The 17,219-nt window shown below is 46.0% G+C and overlaps 1 protein-coding gene across 1 annotated transcript in view; it reads right to left on the reverse strand.

Annotated features, from left to right (window-relative positions):
* Positions 1–276: 276 nt before the first annotated feature.
* LOC142584175 (pancreatic lipase-related protein 2-like) overlaps positions 277–17,219 on the reverse strand; it is a 32,535-nt gene continuing 15,592 nt past the window's right edge. Inside the window, exons 4-7 of the mRNA XM_075694343.1 lie at positions 15,904–16,203; positions 11,213–11,465; positions 7,364–7,558; positions 277–674 (exon numbers count right to left, since the gene is read on the reverse strand). Coding sequence (XP_075550458.1) covers positions 373–674; positions 7,364–7,558; positions 11,213–11,465; positions 15,904–16,203 — 1,050 coding nt within the window. The 3' untranslated portion in view covers positions 277–372. The remainder of the gene's footprint in view (positions 675–7,363; positions 7,559–11,212; positions 11,466–15,903; positions 16,204–17,219) is intronic.

The following is a 17,219-nucleotide window of genomic DNA, read 5'->3' on the forward strand; positions in this document are numbered from 1 at the left end:
TTTCGCCCTTGTCAATGATTCGGTGGCACTGGATCAACAATCGGGTCCATTTTGTGAATCCAGCTTAACTCACAAGCAGTAGTAAAGTCACCGTTTTTCTTAGGGGAACTAGCTCAAGCACCTGACTTCGAATTCACAATCGACACGCCATCGTTACATTTTAAGTTTCCGTGTGTGTTTATGCGGTGAGCTAATGGTAGTGAGGCGAGGTGTTTCAAGTGAGCGGACGACGTTTGAATGCTGCTTGAAGCAACAAACACGTCGCTGACCTTCTGCCCAGCTTGTTGATGTCGGAGAAAACCGAGATCTTGCGCGTTTATTGACTGAGAGAACCGAAGAGTCTTCGGAGACGTCGCATAAGATTGCGAGTCTTCAATTTCTGGCCGGTCGTCTGTTGCGGTTGCGCCTTGGTGTGTCGTCCCGGGCCGGGTTCCTGGGCACGTGCCTCTCGCGGCAGTAAGGCGCCGCATTATTGGTCTCCAAAGTCTGGACGCCTCGGCCGGGAGCCCGGTCCGCGAAGTAGCCCATCTCCCCGCGGTCGCCCCTGCGTATGCAGCGGTCCGCCAGCAGAGCGTCCAGGCCCCCGGCGCAGGGTTCCGATACGAAGCGGCATCGCTGGCTGCGTAGGGACTCCAAGAAGAAGTCCTTGGACAGCTTGTGGTCGCAGTACAGCTCTGCAATAAGTGAGGTCGACACAGAAGTAGTTGCTTTTCATTTAGGTGCAAAGATATGTCATCTTTCGCAGAATATCAGAGACCAAATCGCTTTTGGCCTGAACGGAAATAAACCCATGAGGTGGTGCTGCGGTCGCTGGCACTCGGTTGGGCTATTAGTCTATGGCTGTATAAGCCCCTATGAACTTTTACGAGAAAAAAATAATTAATAATAATAATACGCCCCAGGCGGTAACAGCGCCGCAATGTGGCCGCAAGCGTTTCCACCTGAGAACATGTATAGGGTCCTTTTTTTTAACTGCACCAAATATTTAAATATTGCCTGTGGCATATAACACAATTCTAACACTTGCTCTAAATTACTCGATGAGGCGGCCATTACTTCTACGAGAAATCAAAATCATTATTGAATAATTAACATTATTATGTTAATTAAATGTTGAATTAAATATTTTACGGCACATATTAATCTGCGAATTGTAGCGAGTGAGTTCGCAAGTGATATTCACTTGGAATGAATTCCCAGGACTGCACCAGTTTCGACATATTAATGTTGACTGTGTGCGACGAAATGCATTGGCGTTCGAGTTACTTTTGTAAAGACAGCCCTTTTTTATGTATTGAAGCACGACGATGGCGTGATGATGATAACATGTTCAGAGTAGCATGACAAAAATGAAATCACGACGATGCAGCGACCAGGACCGCATCATGATCACGAGCACATGCGTAGTGTCCCAAGCTAAAATAAGTTTAAAGGAAGAGAACGAATTGGGGGGACCAGTAAAAGAATTCCCATATTCAGTTACACGGGAAAAGAAAATGTATTTAAAAAATGTCCGTACGGGCAAAATAAGGCGCGATGTTTAGGTGACGCTGACTTCTAGTATTAGACAGTTTAGCAGGATTTAGCAAATTATGTGAAGAAATCCGGCAAGAGGAGTTAATAATGCAATGCAGAAACTTTAGTGTATCCGTGTGTTGGCGATCTAGAGCAGTTGCAAGCCAACCAATAGAGGGTTAATTAATTAAGACTAAGTAGGCAATTAGGTGGAATGCAATAAGTAACCTGAGTATCTCCAAGCGACGGCAAACAACATTACTTCGGTTCTACGTGACATTTCCAAATATTTAACTCTTGCTGCATGATAGTTGGGACACCCTGTATACACAGGACAAATTTTATTATATTTTTAAAGAGAAGGAGCAAGCCAACTAACAATTATTTCTAATAGTATGGATAGCCTATGGCTAGAGAATGAATATGTTTCTGTATATTCACCTCACTACAAATTGCTTTGGGTGCTTTTTTGACTTTGAAAAAAAAAAAACCTGCAGACTTCAGTGACACCTCCGGCAGAGTCTTTCAACGACGTGTGAAATGCACGTTAATAATATGTGTCTCAGCATCGCTTCTCTTCCCAGTAGGCATTACTAAGAACTCATGAAAAAAACCACTTCTAATAATTTCGAAAGTTTATTAGGAATCGATACATCGCCACTTGCATGCAGAGGTCATAAATATGTATATTTCATTCAGTAATCGAAATCACGCCAAGACGGATTCACTGAAAATCATGATCAATTGCAGTTATGCTCAGCAGCGCTTATACTCGGACTCACAGTAAGATAATAATAATAATAATAATAATAATAATAATAATAATAATAATAATAATAATAATAATAATAATAATAACCCGCCGTGGTTGCTCAGTGGTTATGGTGTTGGGCTCCTGAGCACGAGGTCACAGGATCGAATCCCGGCCACGGCGACCGCAATTCGATGGGGGCCAAATGCGAAAACACCCGTGTGCTTAGATTTAGGTGCACGTTAAAGAAGCCCAGGTGGTCGAAACTTCTGGAGTCCTCCACTACGGCGTGCCTCATAATGAGAAAGTGGTTTTGGCACGTAAAACTCAATAATAATAATAATAATAAAAATAATAATAATAATAATCACCACCCAAGCACTCCGTACAGATGCTTAACCAACGAACCTGACACGTCGGCCCCGGTGTTTATCACTGGGGCCGACTAGCCGAATCTTCCGTCTATCTGTCGCCTGTGCGCCGAAAACGCCTCCGGTGCAGCCCAATGCGCATGCGCGGAAACAAATAAAGAAGGCGCTCGATTGGTTGCGCCAGCAGTGACGTCGTTGCTCTCTGTCGCAGCCAAACGGGCACGCAGCAGTTTCTCTCCGGTTCTGCAATGGGCAGGCCACGCGTCATACGTACTCCTGAGGAGCAGGCAGCTTTCGATCAGCAACGCCGCGAGCAGAACCGGGAACGAGCTAGCCTACGCCGTGCCGATGCTGCAGCCCGAGCGCAAGCAGCAACTTCGTACCGAGGATCCGGTAGCCTACAAAGCCGTCGTTTAATTAACCGTCGGGATTAAACCAGTGATAAAGAACGGGGCCGCACGTTCCAGCTTCGCTGGTTAACCATCTGTACGGAGCGCTTGGGTGGTGATTTTGCATTAGAATAATGACTGTAATACTAAGTACCTAAGATAGAGTAATGCGGGTAATGGTAATTTTGACAGCACGCCGTCACTGGTCGTATTGCTGTTTGTTTTTCTCTTTGCTGCTCCTCGTATCCACGCCGCTCCTCTGGCGTCATAACTATACGTTGTCTGGTCTACCCATAGCGGTGCTGCAACAACAATGAAAGTTGCTAGGCTGCTTCTTTTATGTACGAAAGGCCAGCGACGTCCGCACCCCCCCCCCCCTTCCCCGTCGCAAGCTGCCGTCACCGCGGCAGTTTGCGCAACAGTAATCTTTAGCGGGAAACGTATGCGGGGAGCGCTACATGTTTCACATTCTTATCACGAACACTTTATCATCAATTATATGTGTAGGATGCTTGTTTTGTGCTTGTTGTTTATTGAAACGAATGTTCTGTATGTTGTATACGTGATTCCAAAGAATTTATACACTTTTTGCTACAATTTTCTGAGTTCTTGAAGCTTGCCTCTCTTCCGCCTCAGGTCGGGCGGTATTGCATTACCTCCGGAATCGGCGCATATTTTTGCCCACGGACGCGGACACGAAGAAGTTGCAGCTTCGCCCGAAAAGCATAGCATCGATTGCGATAGCAAATTAGCAGATAGCCATACCAAGAAAAACAGTACTTTTATCGGCCTTATCAACCTATAAACATTCGCTTACTAACTAAATTAACAAGCATGGCGTCAGCGTGCACAGCAAGCATGAACACATCATGCTAGATGACCACGTACGTTCGCTGTCCAAACGCTGAAGTGAGACAGTGAGAGAACCGATCTTCGTGCTGCCTGTCGCGTGAACGCAAAGTGAGCGCCGAGAACACACAGCATGCACAAAGCTACGAGCTGCCGGCGCACCTACACTCTGAAACACAATTACACCCTTTGGGTTGTATCTTGCCACACAACAATAAACGACACCTGTCCTGTCCGCATTTCCTTTGTTTGACGCTGCGAGCCCGGTACTTTCCAGTAACGAACGGCATGCGCGTTATCAGCATGACATAGCATTTCCGATAAGAAAGTAGCGGGCGCGGCGTTTTCAGGAAAGGAAACGCAAGCAAGACAGATGACGATTATCGTTGTGTGGCAGATATACACCCCAAAGGGTGTACCTTTGTCTAAGAGTGTAGACTCTACCCGCAACGCAGACCGCTCTCGAGATACGGCCGCGTGAGTGTCTAAGAGTGTACACTCTTAAACAAATGTACACCCTTTGGGGTGCATATTTGCCAGACAACGTTAATCGTCATCTGTCTTGCTTACGTTTCCTTTTTTGAAAACGCTGCGCTCTCTATTTTCCTGTCGAGAATACTCTGTCATGCTGATAATAGGCACGCCGTTCATGACTTAGAAGCACCAGGCTCGCAGCGTTAAGAAAGGAAATGTGCACTAGATAGATGACGATTATTGTTGTGTAGCAAGATACGACCCAAAGGGTGTAATTTCGTTTAAGAGTGTAGTGGCGAAAACTGGTAGACAATTTGAGTCACTGGGTTGGTGTAAGAGGATAGATAGATAGATAGATAGATAGATAGATAGATAGATAGATAGATAGATAGATAGATAGATAGATAGATAGATAGATAGATAGATAGATAGATAGATAGATAGATAGATAGATAGATAGATTCAAAATGACCTAAGGACCCAAGGAATGCTAACCGAATTAAAAATCAACTAGGGGTGACTCTGTACATGAGTGCTTACTGATTAAAGCTTGTTTTGCCGTCATCTTTACCCAGGTTTATGTTCCTGTGTTTCTGCTGGTGTTAAATTATGTACGCGCCTGTGATTGTGCGTGCCTACTAATGAGAACGTCTGATCGAACATGTGCCTGTTGTCGTGTAGTGCAGTTCGCTTGGTTGTTGTGTTGAAATGTTGTTTCGTATATTTATTAATTTGTGCAAAAGGGTTTTTCCCGAAAGAAAGTTCCTTTGTGGAGTGTAGAATGTAGTGATTGACGAAAGAGAAGTACACTCTAAGAACAGTTTACACCCTTTGGAGTGCCCCTTCTGCCACACAGCGATAATCGTCATCTGCCTTGATGCGTTTCCTTCCTTTAACGCTGCGAGCCCGGTACTTTCCAGTAACGAACGGCACGCGCGTTATCAGCATTTCCTGTCGGCAATGCTATCATGCTGATAACGCGCGTGCCGTTCGTTATTGGAAAGTACCGGGCTCGCAGCATTAAAGAAGGGAAACGCATCAACGCAGATGACGATTATTATTGTGTGGCAGAAGGGGCACTCCAAGGGTGTAAACTGTTCTTAGAGTGTAAAGAGCCGAAGCGGCAGCGTGCGGACATGTGATGTGAAAAAAGGAACGACAAGAAAGCTACATGCGTACCATCGCGATTGGGCCACGTGTGCGCTATAGGTGGTCCAATAAGGGACGCGAAGACGGCGATGTACGGAAACGGGTGCTATCGTGATTGGACCATGTCTGCGCGTGAATGGAATGGTCCATTCAGGGACCATGTGTTGTGGGAGTGTGAAGCCATCGGCTCCTCCTTCAGCGAGGATAGGTGGGCTGCGCTCTTGGGCAGCCCCGAACTCAACGACCAAACCCTGGCCGTCCAGAGTGCCCGCGATCGGGCCGTCAAGCTCGGCTTGGCGGTCCCTACGTGGGACTAGCCGGGTGGCGCGGGATCTCCCCTGCGTCTTCTCTGGACCAAAATAAAGTTACTTCACTCATTCAGGGATGGTGTCGTGGTGCTTCGACGGCGCGTTGGGCTACCATTGGGCCACGCATGCGGAAAGTGTGCTCTAGAAGAAGTGGTGGGGGCAGAAGAGGCAGGAGAAAACGTAGGCTGGAGAAGGAGGCGGCGGCAACCAGCCATAGAGATTGGACGCGGCGGACATCCCTGGAGTCTCAGCGGGCCGAAGTCAGTGACTAAGGCAGCCAGCCGGGCACCGCTGATTACGAGCGGGGTCGGAAGCCGCCGTTCCGGTGCTACCAGGAGCCCGCTTCCAAGACAGAAGGCGGCTGCGCAAGCGACGGCTGCTGAGCGCCACGGCCGGGCGTGTGCGGGTGCCTGAGACAACAGCTAGGCGGCATTAACCCGCGGTCTCGGTACGCGTCGTCGCCTCCCCGATCTCCACCTCCCGCTACCCGCCCACACAGCCTTGAGCCCATCGCAAGCCACCGACAGCCAAAGCCAGCTCCAGCAGCACGATCGACGCCGAACATGCCTACCCACCAGTCTACACGAACTGACCCCGCGTGAGGTCATCGGACTTTTTGTCTTTATTGAATCCTAGGCCGCGCGTCACATTCCATCGCGTACGAATTCGTATTTTTAGTATCGGCAGCGTTGGATAGTGCTACGCTGATGTGTATTGTTCCTTTTTTGTGTTCCTATTGTAAATACACTTCTTTGTGTTTCTTGGCATGAGTTGTCTGCCTCTCTTCTGCGTTATTTCCTCGACGCACACCACGTCGGCCAGCGTGACAAACGTCCGCTGACTTTTACACGCCGAATAGAGCGGCGCTCGCTGCCACTATTCTGTCGATCAGATTTTGTATCCTCTTGGATTGAACTGGATTGCCATGGACCCTGGCTGAAGCCGGACTGGTACTCTGACGTACACCGTGGTTGTACACCGTGCTGTACACCGTACACAGCAGCGAGGGCTCTCATTTACATTTGCAAACTATCGACTTTTAGCTATTCTTTCTTCCAAAAGGAATTTTCTTTCGCCAGCGCCCTCATTACACTACGCCAGTTTTTCCTGTTATGTGTTAAATATCCCTTCGTTCATCTGCTTAATCTTAATGCAAGTCATGGCTGGTAATACTGCCACCAGCCGAGATGTTCGTGAATGACGTATGTTTTCTTTCGTGCGGAGCGCACTAACTAGAAAGGAGAGCCAAGAGCAAGCACGCATTTTACCCACTAGCCTTATACTTTTTATAGCGTGCGGATGGTTCCTTCGAGCAAGGCGACAAATTTTCGTGCTTTAAGAAATCACTAGAGCGTCAAGATTATTAAGTGGGCTTTATGATTACCTGAGGTACTGCAAATGGGCAACCAGAAAATTTTACACCTTGAATAGAAATTTAAACGAGGCGTCCTGTTTTTTTTTTCTTCTTTTAGGAAACGCCATAGGTGATGTCTCAAAAGTTGTGCGGTTATCTACAGAGTACATGTACCATAACACTCTCCATTACTCCCCACTGACCAAGCTTTGGACATCCGGGCTGCTTCTGACCACCGTTTGGGTAGAAGTCCACGTGACCAAAGGGCTTCAGGATACCAAACTCGCCCTTGATAACTTTTCCTCCAGCGCTAGTGTGGATGGCGTCCACAAACTGGGCGTCACGGCGGGAGAGGAACACGTCGGTGTCTTCAAACAGCGGAGCAGCGGCATCCAGAGCTGCGAAGGCGTGACATGAAGCAAACTTATCCATTTAGTAGCCCCCGGCGGCGGCGGTAATAATGCTTCATGTACTACGAAAAGACATGAATAGCTTGCTGAAAGATACGGAAGTGCACTCGGACTAATAAACAAAAAGTGGGCATATGATGAAAACTAGAGAGCAAGCGTGAATAGGCTCCAGGAGGGCGCAGTGACAAATTGAGAGCGGAAAATAGTTTCATTTCATTTATCTTCAAGTACCACCATATAGGCGTTGTTAATAGTTTTGGTAATCTAGCGTCTTAACTTGTTTTATACGCAGTAATCATTGTTGCTTGAGATGCGTCTTCATTTACATCGCCCTTGTGTGAGATATGACCATGATGTGCAGGAAAGAAACAACGAACTACGTGATAGACAATATTATTTTAACTAAAGACGCAGCAGTAAAGAACGTGTGTAGCGCTGCTATAAGAGCACACAGGGCGACGAAATCCTTGCAATCGATGCTACAGCTTTATAATTCGCTGTTTAAGGACTTACCATAACTTCTGCCCCACCTAGTCAACAGCAATAAAAGAGAGAAAGCTAATACTCATGAAAACCATGGTGGTTTGCCTGGTGGAACGCGTAGTGTTCTATCCCATGTGAATGAGATGATAAATGAAATACACATAAGGGCATGCTAAACTTAACACACACATAACACCAGTTTAATATGTAACCGCCTTTCAGAAACAAATTCGGAAAGAAAGAAGTCTGAAAGTTACAATCTTAGTTGCTTTTTTTGTAAAGCCAAGTTAATTAGGCATCTTAAGATGGTTGAACTACTAAAACATGAAAAAGAAACTTTTTTAATACATAAAAATGTGCCAAAATATGGGTGTCATGCCAACAGTGAAAACTACAAACTGAAAGGCACAAAACACGAACGGTTTGGCAGATTTTTAGCAGTATCACTGAGTTGTGCAATGAATAATATATATTTCTATATCTCTAGGCCGAAGCAGGTCTGCTACACAAAAAACACACACACACACATTTCTTGAGGTTTCTTTTCTAGCAATTGCTGGTATTCTCATTCTTTATGGCATGTTTTGATCCAAACTGGTTGATTGTGCAGATTTGTGCATAAAGAAAGAGTACACAAAGTATCAGCAAAAAAAATGTTTGAGTGTGCGCGTAACAAGAGAATGTCGAAAATTAACTTTTGAGAAAAACAATGTTGAAGTTTCCAATGAAAACTATTGTTCACCTACTAAAACAAGACCCGATATCCCTAAAGTTCACCAGGGCCCTAGCTTGAGTCCTGCTTAGAACCTACAAGCTGCAGCTCGCCTTTATATTTCATCTGTTGTGTGTGTCACCTGTAGACTGTGTGTTCAAAGGGGCTGGTTGGTTCATCTTTGGAATAAAAAAACAGAAACAGCGTGACACAGGCCGAGCGAGTAAAGAGCACAGGGCAGCGCTCTGTCCTGTGCTCTTCACTCGCTCTGCCTGTGTCGCGCTGTTTCAATTTTTTATACCTGCAGACTAATGCGCCAACTTACTTTAGTGTTGCTACTTTACAAAGAACTTGCGAGGTAATAGTATTTTTGCCAAAGCATTACCGCGAGTAAAACAGTACCGGAAGTATTTAAAATTTGTCTTAGACACGCTAAATTAACAAGCCCGAGCTCCAATTGACCAACAAACAAGCTGACGACTGGCAAAATGAAGCGTGCGAAATTGTGCGCCAACTCGAACAGCAGACGTCCTGCAGACCACTAGTAAAAATTTCAACAAATTCAAAAAAATAATTACGGCCGTAAGGCATTCTCATAAGTATCTCATATCTCCTAAACCCAAACTGAATGCAATAATACCGGAGCGTAGCAACATTTTGGGTGAATTCGGCCACTTTCTGGAATGTAATGTTTTCGTTTAGTTTTGAAATGCATGAAAAATGGTGGAAAAAATGGTTGTAACTTTTGAAACATATTTCTTCTGCTAAATAATCTCAAATAGACAGGAATTTTGGAAATGTAGAAAACTAAAACAAAAGGAAAGCCAATTTAAGAACCACGCATTTTCAAAGGTGGTGACATACCTTATACGATGAATCTTCGCACCCATCAAAGCGTATACACGCCCAAGCTTTACCGAACTTCTTCAGACTTCCCAAGTGTACATCCACGACAGTCGCTACAGGGTGCCCCAGCTAACGTTAACCAAGCTCGTAAAAATTATGGGGTTTGACGTGCCAAAGCCACTTTCTGATTATGAGGCAAGCCGTAGTGGGGGACTCCGGAAATTTCGACCACCTGGGGTTCTTTAACGTGCACCGAAATCTAAGTGCACGGGTGTTTTCGCATTTCGCCCCCATTGAAATGCGGCCGCGGTGGCCGAGGTTCGATCTCGCGACCTAGTGCTCAGCAGCCCAACACCATAGCCACTGAGCAACCACGGACGGTCAGCCAAGCTCTTAGTAATGAAATATAGCATATACGAGGACGCATCCAATGGTATTCTGCCAGCAGTGGCGTACCTCACCAGGAGGATTTTTCTTCTGTATAATTGAACTATCGATAATTAGACGACATTAATTAACGAACTTTTAATTACTGAATTGAGGGCGAATTTTGAGAGAAAAAGAATAATTGCGTTTTAAAACGCCCTGTTCAGTTGTTCTCAGTTTGCTATTTCTGGCGTAATTATTTTTTTTTCGCGTTATTAAGAAACGCGCGAAATATGAAAACAGGCGCATGATTGCGCGTCCGCGCGCAGCGACACCAGCGGTCCCACGCGTTACTCACAATAATTAACTCTGCTCAATGCCTTAGCCTTCCTCCTCGATGCCGCTGCGCACTGCATTGGCTTCACGCGTAAAAGGCCGCTCGCAGTTCGCGCTGACCAACGCCAATTCGGATTCCTCGCCCCTCTTGAGTGGCAGCAGAGGCAGGCATTATGCCGGGTTAATTCTCTTAACACACGCGTTAAACACGCGTTTGAATTTTTTTATGAATGTAATTCCGCTCAATGACTCGAATTTTGTTATCTGCAACAGGCGATTTTTAGAGATACCGTAAAATTTATAAATCACCACCCCGTATGGTATTATGTACATGGGCGCTTTCGTGCATTTTGTGTGGTTATATTGCTACGACAGGTTTCGGCAAGGTGTGATCTTTCAAATAAAGCTCGAAGTATAAACCGTACACTGAGAGGAGTACCTCGAGGACAGGATCTATTTTTGAGAATCCCACATGGACACGTGAGCGACCGACGGTTTTCGTTGCTGCGGGGAGATAGCGAAAAACGAACCCCCTGTAGTCGTTTGCTTGCCTCTTTCATGGGCAGATGAGTTCTTTTTTTACAACAAAAAAAGAACGCTCAGAACGAATATCTACCTATCTTCTATAATAGCAGCTTAAGCGCCACTTCGCTTGTTCGTTTATCCTCGGAAATTGACAGCAAATATTTATCCGAAAGTGTAAGCCTTTCAGACAGAAGAACTTGGGTAAAGGAAGAAGAAAGAACGTTTCTTCAAACATCGTCATTTCACGTTGCGTCCTACGAGCTCCTGAAAATTCGCTCAATACGGGAAAAATTTCCACTGAAATAGCAGCTCCGGCGCGCACATCCGTGCCTTGTGCGTACACGTGTGTATGTGCTTCAACGGTTAGGGCTCACCGGTGATCCTGCCTAAGCGCACGCCGGTCTGGTTGAGGAAGTGGCGACCAAGGAACCCAGAAGCCTGGCCGCCAAGGCTGTGGCCTATCACGTGCACGTCCTCGGGACTCAAGGTGCCGCGGTAGACGGACAACAGTTGCTGGAGCAAGAGCGAACCCTCGCGGCCGACGAGCGCTGTGTTTCCAGCCGACCGGATGTAGTTGCCCTGCTGCGAGCCGCCCCGCCAGTCCACCACGATCACGTTGCAGTCTTCCTGCGCACGTGGTTACAGCGTGGTGTCTGGCAAGAGTGCAATTTTCTGCCACTATTTCGCTGCTTATTGAGGATCGTAAGAACAGCTGCAAAGTGAAACGAGTTAGAGCACGCACGGTTGACAATCCCGCACGAGAGAGGCGAACGGAAAGATGAGATAAGGAGAAAAAGAAGACGTGGCCAACAGGTAATGCGTGCGCTAGGACTAATGGCGAGCAGACGAGGGCCCTCACGCAAGCTAGACAAAGTAAAAGAAAAATAATAATAGGAACACATTAAAAACCTCTATAGCGAGAATGACTTTGTTACAGCATCTTTTTGTCGCATTATGGAGTGGTAAATCATCCTAATGCAATGGAGAGTAGCCGCCCGTACCGAGATAATATTGACTGCACTATGGCCATGGAGGACTATCTAACGCCGTTAGTAGCAATACCAGCATTGCGATAATAAATCATCCTATTCGTGTCCGATTCCTGCCGGGACGGACGCTGCGAAATGATTTTATTTTCGCACACCATTCCACTGGCTCAGAGGAGTACATTTAACTTCCCAAAGAATACACTGCAGTTACGAGTTGCACTTGGGCTACACTGACGCGAGACAACTGTCATCTGGTCGACACATGACATTACTTTCATTATACAGGTCAAAAACGGGCCGTCGCCGTTGTACCCGGCAGTTGTGTCTTGATTCCAGAGCACAATGTGAAGCTGTTTATTCAGTAATTTTATAATAATTTTAAGATACCTTACAGGACCTAAAAATGCATGGAGCGAGGGAACGGAAGAGGACATTAGTTTAAGCAAATGCAAAATATACAGGGCAATAAAAGAGAAAGAGAACGAATTGTACATGGCTAGGATTTAAAAAAAACCAGAAACAGACTTTAGTGCAAAGTACACAATATTATTCTTGAAGAAGTATGTAAATGCAGCACAAATAACAAATGCACAACTACAGAAAGAAAATGCAGCTGTTTTTAATAGAAATGTGAATCATTGTGAAGGAACGAAAAAGCGAAAAAGCTACGCAAAAGCACAACCCCCCTCCCCCCGACAACAACAACAAGAAAGAAACAAACGCACGCTTAATTGAAGGTTTATGTTCTTCCGTGCATGCGCTTGATGCTATGGTGATTATGTAAGCGACGCGGAGTGCGTGCGGCTGCTTAGAGAGGTAATGGAGATGGCCTGCAGCTGCGACGTTATTTATCAAGTAAGCATAAAAGGGCAATGAAGCGGCGAATCTCTAATGGCTGGAGAGAAGTATCAAGTGTGATGATCTGTGATATGCTCGAATGGGGCTGTACTTATTCGCAATGAAACGAGCGGCTCTGTTTTGTACGAAGTTTAGAAGGTGCATTAGGTAGTTTTGATATGGTGACAATGTAAGTGATGCATGTTGAAGCTGCGCCTGTACTTTTGTTTGACTGGCCCATTTTTTCGCATTGTTAGGGGAATTCCGCAAATTATGCGCAGGTACCCTAGTCTCTTGGAAGCTTTGGCACAAATGGCGTTAATATAAGCGGCCTATGAAAGATTATGCGTGAAGTGAAGCCCTAAATGTATGATAACACCTCAGACTCTAGTGTGCTATCTATGGGGAACGACATGTCAGAATTGGCGCGCTTACGCCCCCCCCCCCCCCCCCCCGGAAGAGATAACCTTACATTTAGTCGCGTTAGGTGCCATTTACCCTTTACTACACCAATTGAAGATGAGTTTAAGGTTATCAGAAGAGTATAATTTTGGGGCAGTTGGGGAGTCATATTTGACTACGGTGAAGCGTGATAGCCTTACTTTGTCCCGTCTATGGCGCTTCACCACACTCAGAAAGCTTAAGGCCACTTTAGAAAGCGACATGGTCATCCATGGAATCAATTTAGCGGTAAATGATGTAGTCGTCAGGAAAGATTCGTAGGCGACAATATATGTCGGAGGGCAAGTTGTTAATGAGTATAAGAAACAATAAACGGCCAAGAACACTGCCTTCAGGTGCACACCTCATGTTATGTCACACAGGGATGTATTAAAATCGCTAACTCTTGTAAAATGCTGGCGAAAAAAAAGAGAAAGAAAGCGATGAAGTCATGGCAGCGTAGGAGAATCTAGGCAAAGAGCAGATTTCGAAATCAAACGGGAATGTGCAACGCGGTCAGAAGCACTAGTAAAGTATAAATAGATGCAGCCCGCTTGTAAGTTAGGATCTATATTGAAATGCAAGTCAGTCATGCATTCTAGCAGTTGAGTGCATCAGGAAGTCCCAGCATCAAAAAGTAGAGAGGCAGGTGCTCGGCGAAGCAACTGGCAGGATACAACCGGCGTAGCGAAGGGGAAGCAGCGGAGTGGTGTTACAGAGTCTCGTCGAAGGAGGAGCGGCGGTGGGCGCGCTGGATTGCGCAATGCTCCCCGCCTACCACAAAGCGCTTTATGGAGGTGGCTGTGATAAAGAGAAAGCTGTGGTTCTCCTCGGTATGTGTATGTCTGCGTGTTTATACTATAGCGATAGGCGTGGTCAATCCGTTGTGAGTTAATTCTATAACGATAGGTGTATGGTGTGCGAAAGTATACGGGGTGTCCCAGCTAACTTTAGAAAGAGTTTAAAGATATGCGAATGCCACGTAGCTGGACAGAACCGAGTTAGTGTTGTTTGCCGTCGCTTCGAAATGCTGAAGCAATTTTTTATTCTACCTAATTATATAATTAGTCTTAATTAAGAGATGAACTTCTCAAAAAAAAATTAATTGGATGAAAATGTTTCAATGAGAAAATTGTAGAGCGACATGAAAAACTCCCGATGTAGCTTTCAGTTGCTCAATACGTGCTACATAAAAGTGTTTTTCTGAGCGTGAAAGAAGCCCGCGAATACACGCGAAGTGCCTCGAGCGGCCAGTCGCGCGGCAATTTTGCGTGCACTTTCGGGCTTTTTTCACGCTCGGAAAAGCACAAATTTTGTGTAGCACGTATTGAGCAACAGAAAGCTACATCGGGAGTTTTTCATGTTGCTCTACAATTTTCTCATTGACACTTTTCATCTAAGTATATTATCTGAGGAGTTGATAATCAGTTAAGACTAATGATCTAATTAGGCGGAATGAAAAAAATAATTTGAGTATCTCCAAGCGACGGCAAACAACATTACCTTGGATCTGTCCAGCTTCGTTGTATGCGCATATTTTTAAACTCTGGCTAAAATTAGCTCGAATACCCTGCATATTAAACTCTGCTTTTTACGCCGTCCACTATATCGTAGATGTCGGTCTTTGGCGAACGCGAGGTAGAAGAGGTCATGCGGGTGAAAATAGGTAATATAATGATAGCATCCCATAACGCTACCGCATTATATTTAGTCGAATGAAGCATGAGGATGCGCGAGCTCTTTCTCTTTTTTTTTTTACGAGAGTGTTCCCGTGGTATACTTACAAATGTAATGCCTGCGGCGAGTGAGGAAAACGTATATCGCATATTGCGCCACTGTCCTCAATTTAACTTCGAAAGACAATCAATTTACTATGCGGTGCGTCGACTAGATGATCTTCCGCTATCCGTACGGACGGTACTGGAACACCGTCTCAACTGATCATCGGCCCATAAGGCGGTGAAGGCGGTTTTGGGCTTTTTGAACACGACTGCCTTGTGTGAGCGCCTTTGCTTGCATGATGCTGTCCGCACCTGCACATATTCACCGCCTTCCTCTCTGTCTCTTCTTCTTATTCCCCTGTTCTTTAGCCCCAGCGTAGCTGAGTCAATCAGACGTGTTTTCTTTAGCTGACATTCCTGCTTCATCCCTTTATTTTCCCTCGCTCTGGCCGACTTCAACGATACACGACAGCAGGACACGGTGGTGAGGAGGGACTCCATCGCCGGACGCCCGACGGTGATCTCGCCAGCTCACCTGTCCCTGAATTGAGCCGCAAGTTAAAGCTACTTCGGGCGATTTCTCCCTCTCTTTTTTATTGAAATCACTCTCTCTCCCTCACTCTTCACGTGGCTTTGTTGTTATGGCGTTCTGATGCTGAGCACGGGGTTGCGGGCTCGATTCCCGTCGTGGCGGCCGCATTTCGATGGCGAAGCAATGAAGAAACGCTTGTGTACTTCGCTCTAGGTGCACGTTAAAGAACCCCAGGCGGTCAAAATTAAACCGGAGCGCTCCACCCCGGCGTCCTTCGTAACCCACTGTATACTAGTTTCGAGATGGTATAACCCCCACAAGATAATACACTCTGTGACCCAAGGTATCTAATATAGCGTTATTTCACTTAGCGACTGGTTGCGCAGCGCTTCCACTTTTCCGCCTGAATTATTACTACACAAACTGACGCCTTGTTAATTTCGCGCTTGAGTTTATGCCGTTGGTGCTTCCTCTCGCGTCGCATTACGCGCTCACTCCTCTATTGAGATTTGCCAGCGGTGCCACGTGCATGCCCCAATGCTTACCAGTTTCAGGAGCGAATCTTTGGCTTCGAGTACCCATTCGCTGTCGCCAGTCTCGTGCCAGCCGTGGACGATCAGCTTCAGCGGCTTGCGCTCGCGGAAAAGGTTGAGCCGCTCGACGCTCGCCCGAGACCGGTAGTCGAGCCGCAGCGGCGAGTCGCGGTTCTGCCTTGAGTAGAGAAGGAAGCTCGTGTTGACCTTCTCCGGCGCATCGGGAAAGGAGAGCGGCACCGTCAGCGGGTCCCGAGTGCGGAAGCAGCCCACGAGCGGGTAGCAGGCGCTGTCGTTGCTCGTGTCTGTCACCTGCGGAGCAAGCGGGCCGTCATCCACGCGAAACAAGAGCGAGGAACACAGCAGCTGTATGTTTTCTTGTTCGTTTCTTTCTTGTTTTTTGCGTGCATTACGAAAACCGGACACTTTAAGCATCTGCGATACCAGCTGTATTCGTTTTCTGCTTATGAAATAAGGTTGTTATACTCCGCTTGCATGTAGTGTTTTATTTATGGATCTCGTATAAAATTTCGCAAATATCTCCATTGTTTCGTGGTCTCCAATGAAAAGCAACAGCTGCCACCACCACCTGGCCGCCACAGATCGTTCTATACCAAGTTTTATAATGAAACAAAAAAAAAAAAACGAAAAGGAAGCAAACGAGATGAGATTGTGTGCCGATATGAGCGAATAGGAAGGCACGCTGAAGCATACAGGGAGAAAGAAAATGAACGAATATTGTGTAAACTGGCGTATTTTCCCGGTGAGTTTCGACTGTCAATTCATTTCTAGTTCATAAATGATCACGTACGTATTTAGTTATTGCAAGTATATTGGGACGAGAAATATCTTCGACCGCATTTAAGTTAAAAAAAGTCAGAAGAATGTGCCTTGTGCCTTCCCTATATATAGACAAGGCACATTCTTCCGGCTGAACCAGTGCTATGCTACTGAATGATGTGTATTTGAGAAACATGATGCTTTTTAGCGCAAGAACTCAAAAAAAGAAAAAAAAACAGAGAGAGGCAAACGGAAAGGAAAGATGAGCGCTACTCGTGTTCATGACATGAAGTCATCCTCGTGTGTTTGAGAGCTCACAACGTCGCGGTCCGTTTTATAGAGTGGACGTGACAGAGCAAGCGACTGCACTGATCTCAGTAAAACATTAAACCTAGGCATTCCTTGGTACCGTTTGCGCAATTCTGTTTTAAAGTGAATAGCTTTTCTTTACCACGTTTTCAGGAGAGAAGTTAGGGGTCCGGATGATACGCGGAACGTATTTTATCTATGTGCGCGACAGCAAATCAGCAAGAAAAAAAAACATATTT

This window comes from Dermacentor variabilis, chromosome 1, assembly GCF_050947875.1.
Source record: "Dermacentor variabilis isolate Ectoservices chromosome 1, ASM5094787v1, whole genome shotgun sequence".
In the NCBI taxonomy this organism is placed as follows: domain Eukaryota; kingdom Metazoa; phylum Arthropoda; class Arachnida; order Ixodida; family Ixodidae; genus Dermacentor; species Dermacentor variabilis.